The sequence below is a fragment of the Xenopus tropicalis genome, chromosome 4, assembly GCF_000004195.4.
Source record: "Xenopus tropicalis strain Nigerian chromosome 4, UCB_Xtro_10.0, whole genome shotgun sequence".
NCBI lineage: Eukaryota > Metazoa > Chordata > Amphibia > Anura > Pipidae > Xenopus > Xenopus tropicalis.
The window spans coordinates 40343229-40368108 of NC_030680.2; the positions used below are offsets into that span (position 1 = coordinate 40343229).

The window sequence follows — 24880 nt, forward strand, 5'->3', positions numbered from 1 at the left end:
TGTCGAATCCAAAAGACATGAAATAGGACAATTTCCCTATGGAACACCAATCGGATGGACTCCAGAGCATCATGTTTGTTGACAGACTTATACAAATATTGATACAACCTCTAGTCCAAGCTAACCAAGACTTTAATTTACCATTAAGTTTAGGTAGCAGTGCTTTATCAAGACCTAGAGGGAAAGAGACTATAATGATGTTTTTGATATGATTTATTATATTTATGTTAGTACCACACCACCTATTTTCATTTTAGTTGAGTTGCAATTTCAAGCATTTAAGCTTACTTTCTAGGAATCCGCTAATGAAGAAAAATGTTTGCCATAATGCTCTGAATTTGATTTAGTAACATTACGTTAATTTTGAAACTTGGAAATAAGTATAGTGAGATACAGAGACCCTAGGGAAGTTTCGGTTTGTTACCAGAATAACAGCTATAGTATGTTTATGTGAAAGTATTGTCAATAATCACACTTACACATTTGATAAATGACTGAGATGAAGTAATTCATATTTAGTTGTGATTTTATATTACAGCCAAACAACTGTTTCTCTGCTCTGTTCTCTTTACTTAACTCATATAATTTTTATGTCTTGTCTCTCTTATATATATATTTTTTTTTTCTTGTGTTTGTATATTTTTGTGTACACACATACACAAATGCACGTCCTCAATGAATATACTGACATTAGAAGTTGCTGAGGAGTTGCAAAGACAATATAAAGGCACCTGACAATAGGCCAAGCATTTGCTATGTGATTTGTGATATTCAGATTTCTTTGGAGCAGGGAACTGTATTATTCTTATTAGTTATGGAATTCTCTCCCAGAAATGGTTGATCAACAATACAAGGTTATTGATGCTAATACTATTTTACACTCTTTGTATAATGTTTCTACAGGTATTGTTATTTTCCTTTATGTTAGTTAAGGATCTTTTTACTCTTGTGATGCAAATTAGAGACAGCCTCAAATGGAGATTTTTACCTTCCTCTGGATCACAGCTGCAGGTTCTTTAGTATTTACTTGAATAAAAGGCTAAACTTGATGAGCATATGTTGTATTTTAAGCTCAGCAACTATGTAATACTGCAGTCTATTGTTTCTTTATATCCCACCAAAACTGTTTTGATATCATCTTAGCAATGTTAAGACTGCAGAGAATCTTGCATGTTAATATGCAGTACAGATGCATTTTATAAGGTTTTCTTACTTTCCTCTATCTTTATGTATCTCTCTATTTTAAACTTTAATCAATTATCTTCCTTTCACTCCAGTCCCGGTTCTACCCCCTTTCCTAAACGTTCGAGTTCATCACCCTCCCAATGCCTCTATTCAAGTTCATCGCATCGATGGGCTTGGGTCTGAAGGTTCAACAGGAGGAGGAGCACCTCATCTCATTGCACATCCAGAGGGAAGCAAAGCTATACCTTCTCGGCCCCTCACTTACAAACCTTTGGGGCGCTGTTTTCAGGATACCCTTCCCAAGCAAGATGTGAGTAATAATAAACAAACAAAATGTTGCATAGAATCACTTTGTATTCACTAAATGTGAGAAAGCCTATATTTAAAAGTATATGAATATTTTCTCAGTATATTCCATATATACCAGGAGTCACTCATCATCATCATACCATCATTATTCAACCAGGTTGCACAAAATTGTAATATTTGACATTCAAACATTACCCATTGTAAACTACTACCAAACCTATAATTAGAGTTACAGATAATGTGTCAGACATAAGGTATAAAGCTTCCTTAGAACAGAAGCTTCCTATGGATAGAGGTATGCTTATAGGAAAACTATACCCTCAGAATTAATACTTAACCAACAGATATTTATAGTTTATATTATGTTAAGTATCAGTAAATATTGCCCTTTTCCTTTGATCCTTTCCCTTGAGCCACCATTTAGTGATGGGCTGGGTGCTCCCTCAGAGATGACATGACCAGAAATAATGCAGCTCTAACTGTAACAGGAAGAAGTATTGAAGCAAAAGAACTGTCCATTGATTGGCTGATGTGACCTAGCATGTTTGTGTGCCTTGGCTTGTTTGTGTGCACTGTGAACCCTATGATCCCAGGAGGCGGCCCTTAATTCTTAAAATTGCAATTTTCTATTAAGGAGTACCCAGTAGCACATACTACTAAAAAACAATATTTTTATGAAAATGGTTTATTTAGATGAAGCAGGGTTTTACATATGAGCTGGTTTATGAAATATACAGTATATTTTTTGAGAGCTACATTGTTTGTGGGCATAGTTTTCCTTTTATGTCCCTGTAGCTAAGTATACTTTCAGTACTGCTGGTTTAATGGCACAAATGCACCAATTAATTTAATTAATTATATCCAAACTTGCAGACAGCCTGTTTCAATCTTGTTAGAACTCATAAGAGCAAGATATTGGAGCATGGCTTCCGAAGGTAGAGCAGTGAAGCAAAGAAAGCATCCTGGTTAGGGCAAGAAGGGCATGCAGTGTAAAGCCTAATTGGGAAATGTAATGAAAGGCTGCAATGTTTGGTTACTGTAACAATCAATAGGAAGCATTTTTGCCCATCTTTTTTATAAGCAAGCAACTTATTGGTTGCTTGCAAGAAAGGCAACTGCACCTGGGCAATCTTATTCTTTTATTACATATGCAGGCTATAGATACTGACATTTTCTTGTTTTACCACCTTCTGCTATTTACCTGTGCTAGATTCACACTGTTCTTAACCTATGGCTACAGGAATGAGTTCAACATATGGAAGGAGGTGCAAAGATCTGATAAGCTGATGGACCATGTGAACAATATTAACAATATCAAATCTTTGCATCTTCAAATCTACAGCCTGTCCTGATGGTTGAACAATCTTTTGTGTAGTAGGGAAATGCTGGCACAGGCAAGTGGCATACAGGTGCTTGGCAGGAAAATATCATACTGATACTTTATTCTAAACATAAAATATGATTTCAGATCAATTTGAAGGATGTATAGCTGATTTTGATTGTACAGAATTTGAGCATCCATCTTCTTTGTCTATATGTTTTGGCGTTTGAATCATTCTTTAACTGAATCTTCGGGAATGTTGCAATTTTTATGCTTTTGTTATAACAAAGACTCAGTAATAACACTCAACCTTACTGCACTGCCTGAATGTACAGTACAGGTATCGGACCCCTTATCTGGAAACCCATTATCCAAGTTCTGAATTACGAAAAGGCTATCTCCCATAGACTCCATTTTAATTAAATAATTCACATTTTTAAAAATGGTTTCCTTTTTCTCTGTAATAATAAAACAGTACCTTGTACTTAATCCCAACTAATATATAATTAATCCTTATTGGAGCCAAAACAATCCTATTGGGTTTAATTACTGTTTAAATAATTATTTTAGCAGTCTTAAGGTAGGAGATCTGAATTACAGAAAGACTCCTTATCCGGAAAACCCCAGGTCCCGAACATACATTACCTGTATATCAGACCATGATTTACTTTTTGATTTATTATGTACCTTTTGGGTCATGCCCACACTGATGTGTTATTCCCATTCTATGTGCGTTTCTCTTATTTTGTCTCTTTGTATCACAGTGCAGCACCAACCCTCTACCTGGACTTACCAAAGAGGAGGACTGCTGTGGCAGTGTAGGGACGTCATGGGGACAGCACAAATGTCATAAATGTCCACAGTTGTCATGTGAGTGTCAAAATAATGAACTTTACCAAATGAGACATATATGGAGTGGAGGAGAAACCAAATATTTCCATACTAAATCATAATCCTGTGAAAGCTAAAATCATTGTGCAGTTATTATAAGAATTTCAAAAGTTAAAAAGATGACTCTATACACTATAAATACAGGTCAAATCTAATTTATAGGCAACAAGTAATTGTTGTAGTAGCCTGTACGTCAACAGAGTCACTGGGGAACGCTCCGAGCGTTCGTTCGTTCGTTTGATCGGTCCAATCATATTTTTCGTGACTTTTTCGACGCTTGCGTGACTTTTCTGGCACATTCGTGACTTTTTCGTATTTTTAGCACGAAAAAATTGGATCGGTTTTGCCGCTGTTTACAATCATTCGGTACGAAAATTTTGTGACTTTCAGATTGCAATACGATATTATTGTGACTAATACGATTTTTTCGTATGCAATTTTGTGATATTTGCGATCTTCAGAAATTTTCGTTTCCAATGCTAATTTTTCCCATTTGGGATTCAAACTCGTGTTTTGATAAATCTGCCCCACTGTGAGTATAAATAGCTAAAATAATTTGTGTGCTTCGGTCTCAAAGGGGTAAACCAACAGGTAAAACTGAGGTTACACAATATAACACATTATTCATTATTTTATTGTTAGCACTTTACATAGAGAGCAATTATCCCACAATAGACATACATACCTCATACACTTTAATGATAGACTGGTGGTTAACTTCTGTCTCTCGCAAACATGTATATCAATACCTCTGCAAAAACATGGACATTTATGCAAAAGAAGCAGGTATAGTAGAGCAGAGGCACTTCTGGAGATCTATTAAATTCTAAATATGAGTAGGAGTTATTACACAAGCATGACAATATTACTGCACCAGTATTGCAACAGAGCAACAAACTAGATATATATGAAACACATTGCTATATACAATAAAGTTCATGCATCCAAATTTAATTCTAATCTGCACACTTGCTTATTTATTCCAGGGGAACTGCCTGTTCACTCTTTTATAAATATAGCCCTAAGTGAAAATGATGTGAATATGTTTTTATGGTGTTAGCAATCTTTTAAATCTGACTGCCATATAACACCTATATGCTATGAAGTATCAAAACACATAGTTTGCGCTTGAAAGGAAATGCAAACAGTCTTAAAAGGAAACCATAAGATGACAAATAGAAACCCCAGCAGCCCAAACACTATTTCATTCTCATCACACATTATACAAAATATCTTTAACGAAAAAAACACACAAATATGTTTGCGTTTGCTGCTAGCTTGCTACCATTATCTGTATTATAAGGGTAGGGCATTGGCTTTTTGTACAAGCCCCTACCCCAGTGAAAAAAATCTTTTAATTAAACCTGGTTTAATGATTTCATTCCAAGGGATACTAACCGTAGTTGCCTGATTGGGTTTCTTTGTTACAGTTGACTAAACAGCACTCAGTAGCACCAGACATTCCATTCCACTTACCAAATTGTTGAATTATTCATTTTGAGTATGTTTATTATTAATGACATAAGACTAATGTGCCTATAATTTTCCTCGTAACATTATTCCCCCTTTTTAAATAGTGGGCCTACATCATGTTACAGTGAGTCTTCTGGCAGCATCCTTGCTGGAAGTCCCTTTATAGAGTGCCCTGGGTGGTTTCCATCAGAAAAAGGTTTATTGTATAGAAACACTTTATCAGCCAGTGCAGTTTGCAATAACATAATCAAAAACACCCTGCATAGAGGAGCTAGCCATAGTTAAAGCTAAATGTATTGCTTAGCTATTATTTTAGTTAATGTGATCAAATAATAAACGTATTTTTTTACTTAAAGGGGATATATTGTGTAAAAAACAAGAATGTGTCAGTGTATTATACTCTAGTATGAATTGTACTCATCTAAATCTAGAAGGAATGTGATATAAAAAGTAGTGTTACAGTCTAGGGATTTTCTTGGAGCTCTTTGGAATTCATTCCCAGAATTCCTTTTGTTTACTTGTATCTGTATGAGGCATTCTCCTCAACCCTAATGATTTGGTCTAATTCAACAGTTCTCAACCTGTGGGTGGCGACCCCTTTGGGGCTCGAACAACCATTTCACAGGGGTCGCCTAAGACCATCAGAAAACACATATTTCCGATGGTCTTAGGAATAATTTTATGCTTGGGGAACATGTGGAACTGTATTAAAGGGTTGTGGCATTAGGAAGGTTGAGAACCACTGGTCTAATTTATTAAAAGTTTCTCCACCTATCTGTTCCACTTCCTGCTGCCTCCTTTACCAGGCTGTGCAAAAAGCCAGTGGCACACAGAACAGTGCACTGTAAAACAGGAACCAATCAGCAGCTAGGCTGACCTGATAGGGAACTGAAGTCTCTTAAGCCCAGTGCCACATACTATTCATTTTTGCATACAGGATGGGGAGAGGCAGGTATAATATATGTCTCTTTAAGAATAAATCTCTGCTACCACGGGCGACCAATCTCCCTGAAATGTCTTCCCATGGGCAATAATGTTGCGTATTCCTTCCCACTCAAAAAACAGAGGTGCATATGACAATGGTTAGACTTTGTGCATGAAAGAAAAAAAGGCTGATAGGAAAAAAACTATAGTTGAATAAAGAGAGGATTAGGGTGGGGAGGCATGCTCAATGTGCCAAGTATTTTTACAAAACCCCTCCCATATAGATTGTAAGCTCTACGGGGCAGGGACCTCCTTCCTCTTGTGTCCTCGACTCTTAACTTATTGCTGCTGTATTTATCTGTATTTATTGTTATACTTTGTATTTATCTATTATCTTATTAACACCCTGTTTGTATTAATGTATTCTACTGTACAGTGCTGCGTACATAAGTAGCGCTTTATAAATAAAGATATACATACATACATACATAGCCCAAAATGTTTTGGTGAATTATAGAGTTGTGACAAATACTGATATTGTGTGTTCCTCTGTTAATATCTATAGGAACAGAGAGAGAGAATAAAAGTTTAGATTTTAGAACAAGGGCAGCTGGAGGCAACTGGAAGGCTTGATTTGCATGGGGCAAGAATGATTTAATCCACTCATTATTGTGTCTCTAAATTACTTAATTAACATATTCTGTATGATTTACTAATCTAAAAGCATAACAATCAGTTCTGCCCGGCTCACATCTGTCTCTGCTCCACCACATTCCCATCTCCCCCACCCTCACGTTTTTCTCACTTCTCTCAGACTTTGGATTCAGTTTTTCCAGACCTGCTGGAAGTGAAATACTGTACAGGCAGCGTGGAGCGGGGGAGGGGGTGGCTGAAATCTGCTTCAATAATAATACTGACTACTCCTTCTGCCTACAGATTCTGGAACCCATAAAACAGCCCCATTTCGTGGGGAACATGGATCTAACTGCCCTCAGGGATATAAAAGGCTGAATAGCACGCACTGTCAAGGTAACTTCATCTTTGTCCTAATACATATTTGCCAAATATCACCAGTGATGTTGGTGTTGGCCATAGCAACCAATCAGATTTGAAGAGTTATCTACAAGTTAGAAAATGAAATTAAACAATGCAGTGTCATTTTTCTTCTTTGTTAAACTGGAGGATACAAATTACCCACTGCTAGTATTTTATACAGGTATGGGATCCATTATCCGGAAACCCATTATCCAGAAAGTTCCGAATTACGTAAAAGCCCATCTCCCATAGACTCCATTATAAGAAAATAATTCTAATGATTTCCTTTTTCTCTGTAATAATAAAACAGTACCTTGTACTTGATCCCAACTAAGATAACTTTTACAAATATAAATAAGTGCAATTTTCTAAGAAATAATTAATCCTCATTTGAGGCTAAACAATCCTATCGGGTTTAAATGATGTTTATATGATAATTTAGTAGACTAAAGGTATGGAGATCCAAATTACGGAAAGATCCCTTATCCGGAAAGCCCTGGGTCCCGAGCATTCTGGATAACAGGTCCCATACCTGTACTTAGAAAAAAATGTGTGTAGGTGATATATAATATAGTTCCCACGATGTAAAGGATTTTCAATTCAGCAAAAGTGTTTTTTTATTGTGGAGCACACTAACATTTAAGCTAACACAATAGCCTTTGTCAAAGTGAATCAAGTCACAATAGGCAAGCTGCATTTTTTCCCTTGGATCTTACGTTATATACAGTATATATACCCTCAATCTTTCTGTCCTCATCCATAACTTCACTGATACTTTTTACTATTTACACAGTCTAAAATTTGTCAGTGTAATAGGTGATATATAGCATGGTAAATACACCTTATTGGATGACTTGTAAATTCCCCTTGCTTAAGCTTGTCTTTTGTCATTGTATACATACAGTATATTCATATACTGGTTAAAAAAATTCATTTTCTAGCTTGAAGTAAAGCTGTAGTAAAGCAGTTATTATCAATATCTGGAACAGTCAGACTGGCATTTGAAGGGTTAACATTTTCCAATTTTTGTTTTTCTTAAAAAAGCATTATGTTTAATATTTTTTTCCAGCCCTCATATATTTAAACATATTGCTTCCTGTTAAAAAATATCAGAGGGATTTCCCTCACAAAATGGAATTTTGGTTTAACATCTGCTTGAAGATGGCGTAATTATGACCGTGACTTTTTCATTAAGAAGTTTTATTACATTCACTGTGGCAAGAAATGCAAAAGGTTCGCTAATGGCTTTTTGTCATGGAAATGCAAAATGTGTTGCAAAGCGCCATTTCGGTTCCATTGCAACTGTTTTTCTGTTATCGATACATATTACATTTCCCCATATTTGACCAAAGCCAAAAGGTGTGGACACCGAGCACTTAATATAATACTATAGTTTTGTCAAATAAAGAGAGCAATTATGACACCCATTTGTGATTGTGAAAAAATGAACACAGTTGTTTTGTGCATTTATTAAAGTCATTTAGGTTGAAAACAAACCAGGCCCTTTAAATTCGACCTTTTGGCCTAAATTAAACCTTCCTCCAAATGGCTAGGTGATGCAGAGAGAGGGCAAAAAATCAGACCACTCACTAAATTTTTGCTTAAGGCTAATTTTGGTAACCCTGTTTTTTCTCATTTGCTAAAAAGCCACCCAACCCCTTTCTGAAGCTATCTAATGTATCTGCCAGTTCAAACGATTTAGGGAGAGAATTCCACAGCTTTACAGCTCTCACTGTCAAAACTACTTTCTTTCTTCTAATCAGAATGGTTTATTTGGAAGGACCTACATGTGAATAAAGTATCAGAGAGTTTATTGTTTGTCCCCTTATATATTTACACATATTTATTATAGTTCTCCTTCAGCTCCTCTTTTCTAGTGTAAATAACCCCAACATGGCAAGTCTTTGTTCATAAATGAAAGATGTTCATACCCTTTACCAGCGTAATCTGATTAAGGTTCTTGTGCCCAAAGCCATTCCTCACACTTCTACACAGTCGCATGTCATTGCTGCATCTGCCCCACATCTTGTCTTTAATAGAGCTTAAATTATTGATGCTGCCCTAAACAATCACATGCAGTTATCATGCAGAGTACTAGGAATATCAAAATCCTGACTGAAATAGCCAGATCAAAGCACAATTTTGTGCATGTGACATATTGGATAAAATGAAATCAGGCTGAAATCTCCACTGTGGCTACAATAATTACACTGGAACTGCAAAAAAATGCTGCATTATGGGTAAAAAACATGCTGAATTTCATTAGAAATTGAACTTTGCACAGTAATCGGGGGGCATAAATTATTATTTTAGTTATTTTTATGTCATGGTTTATGTCATAAATACTTTGTAGTTTATAGGGAAATTTGAAACTGAATTTTGTTTTTCATCTGGATTATTTTAAAATCTTACTCCCATTGCTGGTATTCCTTTTGTTTGAAGAACTTCTGCCCATATTTATCCTCTGTAAAACCTTCACTTTTGTACTCCTTAAACCATTATCTCATTTCAGTTACAAAGCGCTATATTTTGTATTTATTTAATTTCCAGCTGTGATAGTCATTTTATGTATTTGTTCACACAGATATAAATGAGTGCGTCATGCAAGGAGTATGTCAAAATGGGGAATGTTTAAATACACAAGGCAGCTTTCGATGTACATGCAAACATGGCTATATCTTTATCTCCTCGCAAATGCACTGTGCACGTGAGTAAAACATTTTGCTGTTTGATAGTGAGAGAATTCAGTATTACTGCTCATTACAGGGGTCATTTACGAAGGTCTGGGTACAAGTGCAAAAATGATAAGGGCCACTAAGAACCCCATGCAAAGTGCTTTGGCACCAAGTCTTTCTGCCACAATGATCTAAACTCTGCATCTTTCTGTTTAAGGTTTCAGTACAAAGGCCAGAACCCACTACTGACAAGGAAGCGCTGTACCTGTTGCCTGGTATAAGCGGACAGTGCTTTAAACAGAGAAGGGTATAGCTATTTGAAATTAGGCCTATATGGTTTATAACTGACAGACTAGTTCCCTTTAATACTGTTGCCACACAGGTTGTTCCTACGTATATGTAGGCCAAAAAACATTTGATCCGGTGGCTCCTGGATATACAATACACTGGGCACTGCATCGGCCTGAGTGCAAATACAGGGAACAAAGTATGAATTTTCGAAAGGGTTGACACCCATTTGTTTTTTATTTGGGATTCATCCCCCCAAAAATTTCACTGACCGACCCTGAAATGCATCACCATCCATCCAGACTAGGCAACCTTAATTTTCGCACTGAATTTATCATAGAATTTATCAAAGAGTGAAGTTAGAGTGAAATTCTGCTACTCTCATTCTATGGGGTATTTATCAACGAGTGAAAGTTCACCCTTTCATAAATATGTCTTTAAAACTGAACTCTAGTGAGCTCTGACTTCAGTCTTTGGTAAATATACCCCAGTGTGTCTGCACCCATGTCAAACCAGTTCTCATCAGTAAAGACAGAGGCAGAGGCATATTGACTGTTTATTGGGCTGCTATACACAGACCAAGAAACAGCCACGTGTTCCTAAATGTATATACAAATACACAAATATACAATGTGTATATACAAATACACATAACACTAACCTGGAGCAAATTTACAAAGGATTGTTCTCTTTTCTTGGTGGCTACACAATCATTTTATGACTTAAAAACCCTTTTCAGAATTATTTAGAGATTGAATTAATGTGGAAAAGCTGAAACTGATTCATACTGATTCATGCCCTATAGACTGAAAGATTGGATTTTGTTAAAATGATATTTTAAGGAACTTTCATAATTCTGTTGCCTGACAATTCTGCACAAGTTGCAAGATTTATGTCACAGGTAAAGCACATTGGTTTTTTTTGTCTAGTGTTCCTTTCGAACTGCAGGTAAAATCATTGGAAAATAGTTTCTGTATGTTTATGGTGATTCTTATTGAAGTCTTTTTTTTAAATTCACTTAGCTGAGAAGCCGGAAGTTAAGGGTCTGTGTTACAGGCTGGTTGGTACTGACGGACAATGTCAACATCCACTGTCTACAAGGCTGACCCGACAGCTGTGCTGCTGTAGTGTGGGAAAGGCATGGGGGTCTCAGTGTGAGCCATGCCCTGCAGATGGGACAGGTAAGAAATTATACATAAGTAATATAATATAATTATTATAAGTTCTGATCCTGACTTTACTATGTATTTAAATTCATAAACTTCTATATAGTTCTATATTTTACATAACTATCTCCCTGCTTTTGTCTCTATCAGCATCTTTTAGTGAGATCTGTCCAGCTGGAAAAGGTTACCATGTGCTGATGTCTCACCAAACACTCACAATCCAAGCTCACAGTGATTTTACACTGCATCTACATCCAGAGGGTGGGGAAAATCAGCCTCTAGTTCCAAGGGTCCCCGACGTGGTTGCACCTCCAAAGATTACAGAGCCGGATTCCAGTGATGGTGGGAATTGATGCTTTAAGGATACTGTTATATGATCTATGTGAAGGTCTGAGACATTTAGACACCTGTGCTCATCTAGAGATTTCACTCTGAACCTCAATTTAATGTTTCTAATTACATGATTTTGTTGAACTAATTTCCTCTTACCCTTTCCTTTTTTGTGTTTAATTGGATTAACTTGCATTTACAGTCTTGTCAAAAGCCTCATTCTAATGAGTCTCAGGCATTTTTATAATTTTGTAGTATTATAGAAGTATATTTATATCCTCAGCAGGAGGGTGGGGTCACTCAACCAGAAGGATCCATTGGTCCTCTGCCTTTCTGTTTGCTTTTATTTTTTCTGCCACTTGCATTTTCAGCCCAGAAAATTGTGGTAAGTGCCCTTAGTTAGGAATGAGAGTTATTTGTTCTATTGCTTCCAAAAAGTATAGTATTTAAAGGGGTAGTTCCCCTATAAAATAACTTTTGGTAGGGATATACAGTGATATTCTGAGACAATATATAATTGGTCTTTAATGTTTCAGTTTTTTATTATTTAGTCATTTGTTCAGCAGCTCTCCAGTTTGGAATTGTAAGAACTGTCTGGTTGCTGGGATCCAGTTTACCATAGCAACCAGGCAGTGGCATGAATGAAAAACTTGCATATGAATAGGCAAGGGCTTAAATAAAAATATGTCATAAAAAGTAACAAAATCAATTTGACTCCATCTGAAAGGCAGAAGAGGAAAGCAAATCATTCAAACACTTAAACATGAAGACCAATTGAAAGGTTGCTAAGAATAGGACATTCTATAACATACTAAAAGTTAACTTAAAGGTGAACCAATCCTTTAACCAAACATACTGGGGGTAGATGCTGAGTTTGTCTTTTGGCTTAATTAGGACTGATAAGGGCATATGTAGGCAGGTTTGGACTGAGATTAAAGCCCTGGCATTTCACGTACACAGAGACCCAAACAGCCCCCTACAGGCCCAATTAATAGTGGCTGAGAGACACCAGTATCTATTTTAGGTATACTATATGCAAGGAGAGACCATAAAATACATTGTAGAGAGGTCAGAGAAACATTGCCTTAGAATTGTAACACCTTGTTTCTATAGTCTTTATTTATCTTCTAGCATTTATATAGCGTGACACATTTCCTCAGTACTTTACAGAGATTATAGACCATTCCCATCAGTGCCTGCTCCAGAGGAGCTTACAATCAAAGGTCCTTATAACATTCACACACTAGGGCCAAGCACCCACCCACTGAGCCACCTTCAGTGATATTACTGTACATTTAAAAGCATGGAGCCATGTTGCCAAACAGCAAGTAATCTCCCTGAACTTTATCTTTTTCTGCACTACATTACACAAATGTTACGTTGTTATATGTTACGAAGGCAAGCAGTCCTTAAAATAAGGTTGCTTTTGAACCTGCATGTAATGAAGCAGAAATAAGAAATTCCACCAAAAATTTAGGATAAATATGGTCATCTCAGCTTTGTTTTTTGTCAGCATCCTATTTTTGATAAGTGCATTTATTAAAATAGAACTAATTTTTTTTACTTTCCTTGTTTTGCAGGGGATGTGACTGCTCCTGTGGTGAGTTGCTTCTTTGCTCTGCAATTAAGATAACACAAAAAATACGTCAGTGAATTCTCAGACTACTTCACATGGCCTACTTGGTTAGATAGATATAACGGCTTATTTGCAAATGCAATTGAAATAAACAAATATTTTCAGTTGGGAGTAAAACAGCATGCTTCCCAATTCTAAATCCTTTTAAACTGTAGTTTAAAAAAGTAGGGGTATGGGATCCATTATCCAGAAATCCCACATCCAGAAGGTTCTGAATTATAGAAAGGCCATCTCCCATGGACTCCACTTTAATCAAATAATACACAATTTGAAAAAGGATTTCCTTTTCCTCTGTAAAAATAAAACAGTACCTTGTACTTGATTCCAACTGAGATATAATTCATCCTTATTGGAGGCAAAACAATCTTATTGTGCTTTGTTAAAGTTTAAATGATTTTAGGGTTTATTTAAGGTTGAAATTATTTTTTAGTAGACTTAAGGTATGGTGATCCAAATTATGGAAAGATATCAAGTCCAGCAAACCCCATGTCCTAAGCATTATGGATAACAGCCTGTATTTACTATTCTGGAGTTAACTTACTGTTTTGGGGAGTTTAAGACACTTAAATGTAGATTGTGTGTGGGTTTTTTAAAGGACCACAGTGTCAAACATGAAAAATAGTATGCCCTGTTTACATCTTGTGGTCTCTAAATACCACATAGTTGGAATATTATTTGCTTATTGGATATCAAACCATTGTGTCCATACTTAATAATTTGTGATATTTTGCCTTTGTATTTCCGTGTTCACCATGAAGGAAATATGATGCTTATTGTACGAGTTTTGACTTGGCAGTCTAAAGTAGGAAGACATATTTACCCACATTAAATTCATCATAAAATAAATTTAAAATTGAGAACAAAGACAATTCATCCTAAATATGCAATATGTATGCTATAGTGTTTGCCTGTGTAATCCCTTTGTATTTTACAGTATTGTATATAGAACTGTAAATGTGGTTTAGCCAATTATATGCATGCATTGTAAGTTTCAACCATTAAGAATGTGACAGGACCTTTTTTCCTGCATAACCTCCACAAAATCTGGTCAGCCCATTGTCTACCTTTCATAACAAGTGCTCACATACTGCTTTTTTTTTCTTTGAAACCTGAGCAAGAGCTTCAAAAATCAAATCACACAGTGCAAAAAACAGTGCGTGAAACACACGTAAAGTGCAAGGCTGCAACCACACTCTCACAAAAAAGGAAGTCCCAAAAGGAAATCCTTTGGGGATGCCAAAAATGTACTGTGATTGGCTATGTGGTAGCCCCATGTGGACTGCTAGCCCACATGAGGCTCTGCATGGAGTTAAACTGGGTCTTCCAAAACTTAAATTTAAAAATGGCACCTACTTTGGGGCCAATGGGAGCAAAGTAAACGGGGGTGGTGAGCAACATGTTTATGGGTTACTGGTTGGGTATCAGTGGCCTAGAGTAATTAAAAATGTGGCATGAGGTTCACAGCACATGAAGGTTGTACAAGGCAACCTTGTCCTTACCACCTGCTCTATAGCAGGGCTCCTTAGCACCCTGGGCCTGCTGGAATGGGGGGATCCTACATGCCTCCCAGAGCCTGGGAGCACCAGCAGTACTGTATTTATAGAAGGAGTGCAGGTGTTTGCATTATTTATTATTATTATATTTTTAGGCCAAAGACTTGCACCTATGTTGCATAGGTGCATAAGAGGGTGTTACAACACCAGGAGCATGACAGTTTGAATTCTTCACACTGTGTAAATGAGGCCCCTGATCCTGAAAATGGAATACATTTTAAATGTTGCACCAAAAATGGCAGTGCTGTTACTTTAATTAGTAGCTGTATAGCATACTTTTTAAGGGGAAAAGAGTGTATACATATTCTTACATTTTTATGTATATAGACATATAGTACATTTTTTCTGCTTACAGCTCCCAGCATACAGCACACACTCAGAGGAAGAGTCTGTTGATTTTGCACCAGTCATTACCACAACACAAGGAATCTCATTTCCAGGTAAGATAAATGGAATAAATGGTACCCTTTGTCAAGATACATCTAGTATATTCCCTAGGAGTGGGTTTAACATACTGTAGTCAAGGAGAATGTTTACTGGCTTTAGTTAGGGTAATGTGAAAGCCCTTAGTGCTTGTTAAACAGGCTCGGACTTGCAATCTGTGGATTCTGGCAAATGCCAAAGGGGCTGCTATAAGATGCCATACACAGTCACTATTTATTGGGCTGTTGGGGGCTGTTTGGGCCTCTGTGTACATGAAATGCCAGGGCCTATTTTAAAACCCAGCCAGGGCCTGCTTCTCAGAATAAAATTGAGCTGTGCCTTTCCCATGGGCAAATTTTGTGTAAGAGAAAAACAAAAAACAGTTGGGTAACGGTTTGAGCCTGTCTAGCCCATTGCTCTCAAAGTGGAAGCCTGTCTTATTTAGAAAGTGCAGCACAGGGTGGGTCTTTCTGCTCCAAAATGGAGAACAAAGACCTGTATACAGATCTACCTGTGTTCAGCACCACTGTATTCATGGATTGGGTAGGGGAAGACATGTAGACACACCTCTTCCCTCCCCTACACGTGTGCATCATTCAGACACAGAAGTTAAAGACACAAGCAACATAGGGGCCCTGTTGTACTATCGGCAGGAAGTTTGGACAGGGCTGCCTTGGCCCATGAGCTGAATTTGTAATCCAGCATGAGGTGTAAAGCACAGAACTGCCCCTGACACAAGTCCAAAATGAATGAACACTAAGGGGCATGATTTTGCACTGCAGTTGCAGCAGAGGCAGAAATAAATGAGCCCTCCATACAGTTTTGTGGATATTAGCACAATTCATTGAATGTTGCACTGATCCTATATGTAGTACATTCTCAAATTCTCGGTCCCTTTTTCTTTGATTATAAGTATGTTTCCAGTCAATGACATTCCCTTTACTTCGACAGATATGATTCCCATACATGATGATGTATGAAGGTATGAACTAGCAGTTCTTGAATATATCCCTGTCTATATATATCTTTTTAGAAGTGGCCCTAAAACCCACTGTTGTTGCTGTTAAGAATATACCTCCTGAGTATTACAATCGGAGTGCTGTTGAGATTGCTGTGACGAAGGGAACAGGTGAGTATTATAGTAAATGCTTTCTGGTGGAACTGATCGTTGAGAGCATATACTGAAATGTCTCATTGCATAGAGACCGACGAATGTAAACTGACAAGGGATCTTTGCGGTTTTGGAGAGTGTATCTCAACCCCTTCAGGATACTACTGCAGTTGTTATCCTGGGTATCAGCCACATCCTGAGAGAAAGCATTGTATTGGTGAGTAGCTACAACACAATTGTAAAACAAAGAAAGCAGTGTAGAAAGAGAGTTGGACTGTTATAAAAGCAGTGCTACTAATATGAAAGCATAATGAAAGCAAAGCTATTTCCAAGCAACACTCCAACTCACATTTATTAACTACCAAACTCAGTGGTACTGATAGAACAGTGAAGTCACTCTCAATCGTTTGCATTGCTCCAATACATATAGGCAAGCTATATATGACATTAGGTGGACCTGAATCATACTGAATGTCTCCTTTACATAAAAGAAAAAAGTGGTATTCTTGCCATTTACAAGTATCATAGCAATTTAGAAAAGGAATTTTCTTTTAGCACACATAGAGGGTAATGAAATTAATGGTCTTAAAGGGGCCATATAACCCCTTTTTTAACATGACTTGAGCTAAACAGGACAAAGTGGAAAATGAAGCTACTTCATGTATCATCCTTCCGAGGTTGAATTGCAACATTATACTGAAACTGCAGTAGTGGACATAAATGACTCCTTAAATGCGAGTGAACATAAGACTTTTTGTTACACTACCCCAAATCTCTGAAGCTCTGGAAGAATTTTACTCTGAACCTGTTGCAGCTGCCACATTACAAAGGCTACCAAGGCTCCCTCTGTTCTAAATTGACTTTTTGCTGTGTACACCTCCTCAAGCCTCACGGTTATAAGTATTTTCCCACTAGAACTAGCACCTAGCCATTTAATATGCGGGGCATGTAAACTTACTTACATATTCTGATACTTAACCCTAAAATATGCTGGGGCCACCTAGCCCTATAAAAGCTGAATTATTTGGGTTACCCTCACAATCACCATCTCTGCTCAGGACTATTTTCAACTTTTTCAGGCCATTAAGGCTTGATAGTCTCTATTTTAAAATTCTGGGTAGTCACTTCCTGAGTTTGAAATAAAGTATATTAGCATTTGGATTTAAGGTAATAAGGTAATATAATGTAGCTTCATACACTGACATCAACACTCTTTCCTATTAACTTAATTCTACAATATCCTAACAAATAGCTCTATGGTACAATGTACAATACAACATTTTTTAACACCTATTGCTCTGTCTAGAACAGCAAACACTCTATGATATTATTTGTCTTTCTGTCACAGATATTAATGAGTGTGACAAAAATCCATGTGGCCCTGGTCGGGGTGTTTGCCTAAACACAGGTGGCTCCTTTAACTGCCGCTGCCACCTTGGCTACAGACTACAGGTGGCAAATGAACTGCGATCTTGTGTGGGTGAGAGAACTTGCTCCTGTCTTTCAATATGTCTCTCAATATTTTTGCATTCTTATTCCTTTATATTTTCAGCAATAATTAATCTGGCCAACATTAAGCATGCTTTTTTTACTCTTAGCTGTAAATATATTCCAGCAGGTCGTGTCTTCATCTGTGCCACAATGTCTCATCAACTGTCTAAAAACATCTCTATGCATGCAGCAACTAACAACCCCTTTGTCAAATGTGACTTTTCAGTAGACTCTACAGCCACTCACCCTTTGCTGCAGAACCGCCTTCCCAAATAAATCCCATCTGTCTATGGAAGTATTTAGGCTAATGTCACGTAGCATATTCTTGGCAAGCTGAAAAACATTTGCCAAGAATATGCCCCACTACTATAACATTCTGTGCCTGCACCAGGAAGCATTGAGTATGCTTGGGTGCAATCGGACAAAGCTGATATCTGCCAAAATGCAAGACTTTGCATTTTCGGGGGATATCGGCTACATGTGCCTGCACCCGAGCATATTCAATGGTTCCCAGTGCAGACGCAGGTAGGAGGATTTTACAGTAGCGGTGCATATTCTTGACAAGAGTTTTTCGGCTTGCCGAGAATACGCCACATCTGGCATTAGCCTTATGGTTTTACCAAGAATAAGAATAAGTTCTTTCTTTTTACTCTACAAACTACAGCTATTACTTATTTGCCCATAATATATAGCATTGTTTTCAATTTGTGCTAGTCTGCTGTGTGTTACTGACTAGTACAGAAATATAGATGCTTTCTGCATGTGTTTTTCACTTTTTATGCAAGCATGCATTCTCTTCTAATAATACAAACACATTTTTATGTACAAAAACACCATAAGATATTCTTGTTTGAGATACACATAAATAGAAACATGTAAATCAAACAGTGACTTTTAAATTGTACTTTTACTTCCCCAGTTTTCATTAAAGTTTTTGTGCATTTTAATATTCTCTCTATTAGATGTTAATGAGTGTCTCCGAACTGGAGTTTGTGGAGACTCTCGCAGCTGTTTCAATTTCCCAGGATCTTATAAATGTGAGTGTCAGCTTGGATATAAACAGAGGACCACAAGGCCGCTGGTATGTGAAGGTAAGAAAAAAAAAACCTAGGGAGAAAAGGTAATGGATATATAGATAAACACAGAATTGGAACTATAACCTGCCCATTCCTGCCTAATCTACTACAATAATACAGACTAAAACAAATTGTCTAATTGGTAAACCGTGTTTATACCACCCCATTTAAAAGAAAAATGTAACTGCTACCTGAGCATGTATTGCACAAGCTCATGGATTATTTACACGTCTATATGCTATATAAGTGACGGGACTCTAAAACAGCAATGGTTTTGTTTGGGCGTGTTTACTAAGATTGGAGATAAATATCACCAGTAATTTTGCCTTTATCAACCAGTAAAATCTTTGCTTTTGATTTCTAGCTTGTAGATGACTGTTTAAATGTAATTGCTGATTGGTTGCTATGAGCAACATTACTAGTGATATTTATCCCTAATCTTAGTAAACATACCACTTAAGGTGGCCATATATGTTACAATTAAGAATCTTTCCTGCAACCGTTGGTCACAGGAAAGATTGTTCATACCCACTACTAATGTTCAGAGCGAATCGTTAGATATGGAGGTAGAAACAATAGCAATTCTACCCCTATGTGACGATTCAGCCCTAAATGCTTGTCTTTGCTTGAGTGCCTTCAACAGCACCCAATCAAGATTTCCTGTCTAGCTCGATTGAAAAGACGACCGATATCCAAGGCTTTTGCAATATTGGTCACTTTGCCAATTCACCATACATGCACCGAATATCTACGAAAGCTTGTTCTGTACAATAATATCGGTGTGTATGTACGGCCAGCTTAAGAGCCTATCTAGAATTGCCAAGAGCAGTAGATTCAGGTGGTGGTCTGTTTCAGGATAAAGGTCAGACTAGCAGAAGACTTGAGAAAGAACCAAGGGTTAGGTCCAGCAATTAATAGGAAATGAATAATCAGCAAGTAAAATGTCCAGAAACAATGACATAAGTTATAGATATGTAGCCTATGGTACATGTGGAGTTTGGGTATTTTGGAATGCATTGCCAACCTGCCCAAAATCATCCTTGCTCCTGCTCATCACATATCTCACTGTTTACCACATGAAAACTCTATTGAAGTCTATGGAAAAAAATGGAACTGAAATAGAAGTAAAGTTTTTTCCTTCAAATTAATCTTGTCTATACATTTTCACTTGATAAACCATAACATAACTTTTTCTCATCAAACTGTAGTTTGTTCTGTTTTAGGCTGAATATTCCTGTGCTGATGATTTCAGGCATTTAATACTATGGAAAGGATCAGGAGGAACATAAGGCCACACTAAGCCAAAAACTAGCATTGGGAAAAGTTTAAAACAATATAACATTGCATAGCATATGCTGCATCGGGTGCTTGCTACCACATATTAGACAGGAATGTTTGCACTCAAATATGAAACTGGGAACACAGTGCTGAAGCTTTAGCATAACCTTAACACAAGCATTAGCTATATTTTGTGATTTGATGCAGATACCGATGAGTGTTTGTCACGGGAACACAGTGCTGAAGCTTTAGCACATATATGTCAAACACAAGGCCCGGGGGCCAAATCCGGCCCACCTGGCTGTTTTATGTGGCCCTTGGTGAGTGTGTCTGACCATCCAGCCTGATCAATATCCATTTTCCTCACATAGTAACTAAGACTAAGGGGTATATTTATCATGCTGTGTAAAAAGTGGAGTGAAGCATTACCAGTAATGTTGCCCAAGGCATCCAATCAGTAATCAGATTTAAACAGTAGCAAAGCATCTATTGGCTGCTATGAGCAACATCACCGGTAATGTTTTACTCCACTTTTTACACATTGTGATAAATATACCCCTTAGTATCTTACTAAGTATATTAATAAAAAATTTGGCCCACGACTTAGCCTGTGTTTTAGATTTTGGCCCCCTTATGTGATTGAGTTTGACACCCCTGTTTTAGCATAACCATAACACAAGCATTAGCTATATTTTGTGATTTGATGCAGATATCGATGAGTGTTTGTCACGGCAGCCGTGTGTTGGGGGAAAGTGTATTAATATCCCTGGCTCATTTCGGTGCGTATGCCCACCAGGTTACAAATTACACAACCAACACATATGTAAAGGTAAAACTATGCTTACTTTCTACTTTTTTGCAGTATTTCTGTGTTTCAATCCATTTTTCTTAAAAATCCTGTTCAACACTCTCAGATATAGATGAATGCCTGCTCAACCCAGACTTATGTTCCCCTCATGGCACTTGTGAAAATGTGGATGGGTCATACATGTGCATATGTGACACTGGATACACACCTAGTGAGGACCGCAAGAGATGTGAGGGTTAGTAGTCTATTCTTTTTAGCTTACTTAAGTGTTGAGTCATTGCCTCTTCTTCCATTTCCATCTTCATGTTTATGGCTTGCTTCAGTCTGTCTTTTATCCTTTCTTTCTCCCAGTCTGTACTAACTCTTTTGTTTTTGTCTCTTAGAGGTTGTGCGTAGCTTGGATCGCAGAGACTGCTTTTTGAGTTTGGACGACTCGCTATTCTGTGACAGTGTACTTGCTGTCAATGTAACTCGTGAGCAGTGCTGTTGCTCTCTGGGGGCAGGATGGGGTGACCACTGTGAGATCTACCCATGCCCTGTACATAATTCAGGTACTAAAAAATGACAACTGTATTGTATTTTCTCTATTATTTCTCACTTCATCATTGATACTGATTCTATTTTCTTAAGCTGAATTCTCTACACTCTGTCCAGACGGAATAGGATTTATAATTGATCTTGACATCATGACTTATGGTTCCCCAACATACAGAGGTAAGACACTGTTCATGATAATATTCCATTAAATGTACCATGTAAAGAAGAGCTGAATTGTGTGCCAAAAAAAAGCACATATGGTGGGCGACTAATCTCCCCATGTGTCACCTCTCTTAAAGTGCAGTAGAGGGAACCTGGACACAAAACCTGACCCCTTGATAAATAAGATACAAGATGTGTTGTTCTTGTATGTATGGGTGTAGGGCTGTTTATGTTTAATTAGCTGGGGAATGTGGTAGCATGCAAAATGAGACCTGGCAACATATTGGGCTTAAATCCGGCAGTATTCCAGGTCTCACTTGTACCCTGGAGCTTGCATGGAGCACCATATAAATATATATATTGAAAATAGTCCTCTGTGTAGGACAGAAACGTCAACTTACACCATTATATTTTTGCAATAGCTAAGATTTATCACAGGCGACTAATTTCCCTGTGTGCAACTTCCCTTTAGATGTCCAAAAAAGCCTCTTGGTGTAAGAATTCACAGAAAGAAAACAGCTATTAAGTAGGGAAGGACTCTAATAAACTCAAGTCTCTGAGACCTGCTGAAATATAATATTCTTTTGTATAATCCTAAATGAGAGTAATAGGTGAGTGTCACATCCAAGAGTACCTGAAGTGTATAATGAGCTGATCTCTCCTGCAGATATTGATGAGTGCCAGCTGTTTGGACAGGAAATCTGCAAGGAGGGAATGTGCGTGAATACAAAGCCCAGCTATGAATGCTACTGCAAACATGGATATTACTATGACAATCGGTTGCTACAGTGCATGGGTAAAACATACTTTAACTGACAAAGAGAAAATGAATGTTGGAAGAAAAATGATGTTTTAGGGAAGGGTGCATTCATATTAAAGAAGGTATTTAGGGAGAACATATGAAATCCTCCTTTTAATTGCCACAGGGTCAGACTGGGCCTGCTGCAACAACCTGCTGCCTACCCTAGACTGGTATGGGGGGGGTCACTTTGTGGACGCTGTGGTGGGGGGAGGAATTGGCAATGGGTGTGGGGGGCCCTGAGATGGTAGCTCCCAGTGGGTCCAAAACTTATCTAGCCAACGGTCCCACAAAAAAGCTTAAAATTTTAAGAAATCTGCCCAATATTTTCGGGATGGAAGAGGTCTGAGAAGCTTTGCGGCTTGTTTTGTGTATTCTTTTCGTATTTAAAATGATTTGCTACTAACTATTAGAAACATATTATTTCCATTAAATTGCACATATAAGGTATAGAAAATGGCTTTTCTGCAGATACTTGCTCTAGAGGTTTTTTTTCCCCACAGATGTGGATGAGTGTGTAGATGAGTCAAACTGCATTAATGGTCGATGCATGAATACTCGGGGCTCCTTCTACTGTCACTGCCCACAGCATACTCAGTATCATCCGGAACTCAAGCAATGTCTATCTAACGCTGAACTTGGTAGGACTGGTTTTACCCACAGATGTTTTCTGAATATGGGCAACCCATTACAAAATAAACAATACTTGTATCAAAATTAAATACCAGACATAAAAATACACCTTGGTGGCAAAAAAATATTTTAAGGTCACCATAGATGTGGCATTTCTCATGATGAATGTTCACTCTGTGAGAAGTAGGGCTATGGCGTTTAAAATGGAAGAAATGCAGGTACAATACATAAGCAAAGACAGCAAAGAAAAAAAGAAAGATGCAGATATATACCCTGGCTCATCAAACACTTGTGAACTACAACTCCCAAATGTAAATGCTGGGAGCCTTTGTTTGCAACAGGCACTTCTTCCAAACACTTTCTTGTCCCAAAATGAACAAACTGTATTAATGCAGAGCCCACAGTTCCAGCAATACAAATGGTGAATCCAGTGCCTCAGCAGTAAGAATTAGCAGTGCCAAATTATGAAGGCAGTGCAAATGCAAAAACCAGTATCCCAGCAAAACAAAAGAGAAGGCCTACATGTGTTCCAAGAGTGCAAACAAATGTCACCTCAAATTTGTATGCATGCATCAGCCAGCGTGATAGTCGTACAGACAACCCCAAAGTTTTCCCTGTACGCTGTAGTAAATAGTTTAGCCAAATGTATCCAAGCCTTATAGATGCAAATTAACATCATTTTCAAACAAGACCACGTGGCCTACTTATTATTTCCTTTCTCACATATTGTCCAGCTCCAGCCTTTATAATTCACAAATATTTTTTCTTTTGCGCAGTCTATCTATTTTACCCAATTTAATTTTTACACTGAACTTTTCCTTCAGTTCCTTCCAAGTGTGGCTTCGATGAATTCTTGAACAAGCATAATATCAAAGCCTATTTTGATCTGAAGATCTACTGTTAAGTTTAGTATAGGTATATGTATGTGTATAGCAGGGGTTAGATGTTTGGGTTAAACTTGATGGACATTTGTATTTTTTCAACCAAAGTTACCTATGTAATTATGTAATTAAACTTAATAAACTTTTTATACAGCTTATAGATACCCTGCCTGAAATACGCCCATGTAGAATTAGCCTAAAGCATGTTTAATTTTTTCATTTTATCATAATCAAAAAGCAAATCAAAAAAGCTTTGTCTTTTTTAGTAGCCACAAGTAGCTCCGTGTGTCTTGTGCTTATAGCAGTCCCAAATGAACTTAATAAGAGATATAGAAAGATAGGTTGATATTTCTACCACATATTCTGTAAACATGTCTTTTTGTTTATTTTGCTCACTTTTATGTCTGTAACCTTATAGATGTTGATGAGTGTCGAGATCCAGGATTGTGTCGTAATGGGCGTTGTGTAAATACCCATGGATCATTCCACTGCGAATGTACTCATCCTTGGACTTTGGATCCCCTTGGCAGACACTGTAATCCTCCAGAGATGCAATCAGGTAACACACACTAATTTATACACAAAAAGAGACTTAGACAGATGTATGTATCTCTTTATTTATTAAGTGTTACTTATGTACGCATCAATACGATAAGGACTTTAGCAGTGGAAGGGCCTGAACTCTTCTGGATGAGAGAAGGAGAATTCTGGCAGCAGTATTTAAAATAGACTGTAGAGGGGGAGATGGGAGTAAGGGATGTCAGTTAGTAGCAGGTTACAGTAGTCAAGTCAGCATAGGATGAGAGCATGCATGAGCAGCCTAGCTGTTGCAGTAAAAAGAAAGCGATAGATTTTTACTTACATGATTTTTAAAGACAAATGAGTGGATAAGATC

At 37.4% G+C, this 24880-nt stretch overlaps 1 protein-coding gene across 1 annotated transcript in view; it reads left to right on the forward strand.

Annotated features, from left to right (window-relative positions):
* The window catches only part of ltbp3 (latent transforming growth factor beta binding protein 3), a 42337-nt gene that overhangs the window by 8755 nt on the left and 8702 nt on the right, over nucleotides 1-24880 (forward strand). The window contains exons 3-21 of the mRNA XM_002935363.5: nucleotides 1278-1495; nucleotides 3580-3685; nucleotides 7040-7132; nucleotides 9723-9845; nucleotides 11124-11282; nucleotides 11418-11609; nucleotides 13178-13197; nucleotides 15142-15226; nucleotides 16243-16338; nucleotides 16412-16537; nucleotides 17669-17800; nucleotides 18774-18902; nucleotides 20875-20994; nucleotides 21080-21208; nucleotides 21357-21524; nucleotides 21604-21687; nucleotides 22340-22468; nucleotides 22975-23112; nucleotides 24404-24544. Coding sequence (XP_002935409.2) covers nucleotides 1278-1495; nucleotides 3580-3685; nucleotides 7040-7132; nucleotides 9723-9845; nucleotides 11124-11282; nucleotides 11418-11609; nucleotides 13178-13197; nucleotides 15142-15226; nucleotides 16243-16338; nucleotides 16412-16537; nucleotides 17669-17800; nucleotides 18774-18902; nucleotides 20875-20994; nucleotides 21080-21208; nucleotides 21357-21524; nucleotides 21604-21687; nucleotides 22340-22468; nucleotides 22975-23112; nucleotides 24404-24544 — 2388 coding nt within the window. The remainder of the gene's footprint in view (nucleotides 1-1277; nucleotides 1496-3579; nucleotides 3686-7039; nucleotides 7133-9722; nucleotides 9846-11123; nucleotides 11283-11417; nucleotides 11610-13177; nucleotides 13198-15141; nucleotides 15227-16242; nucleotides 16339-16411; nucleotides 16538-17668; nucleotides 17801-18773; nucleotides 18903-20874; nucleotides 20995-21079; nucleotides 21209-21356; nucleotides 21525-21603; nucleotides 21688-22339; nucleotides 22469-22974; nucleotides 23113-24403; nucleotides 24545-24880) is intronic.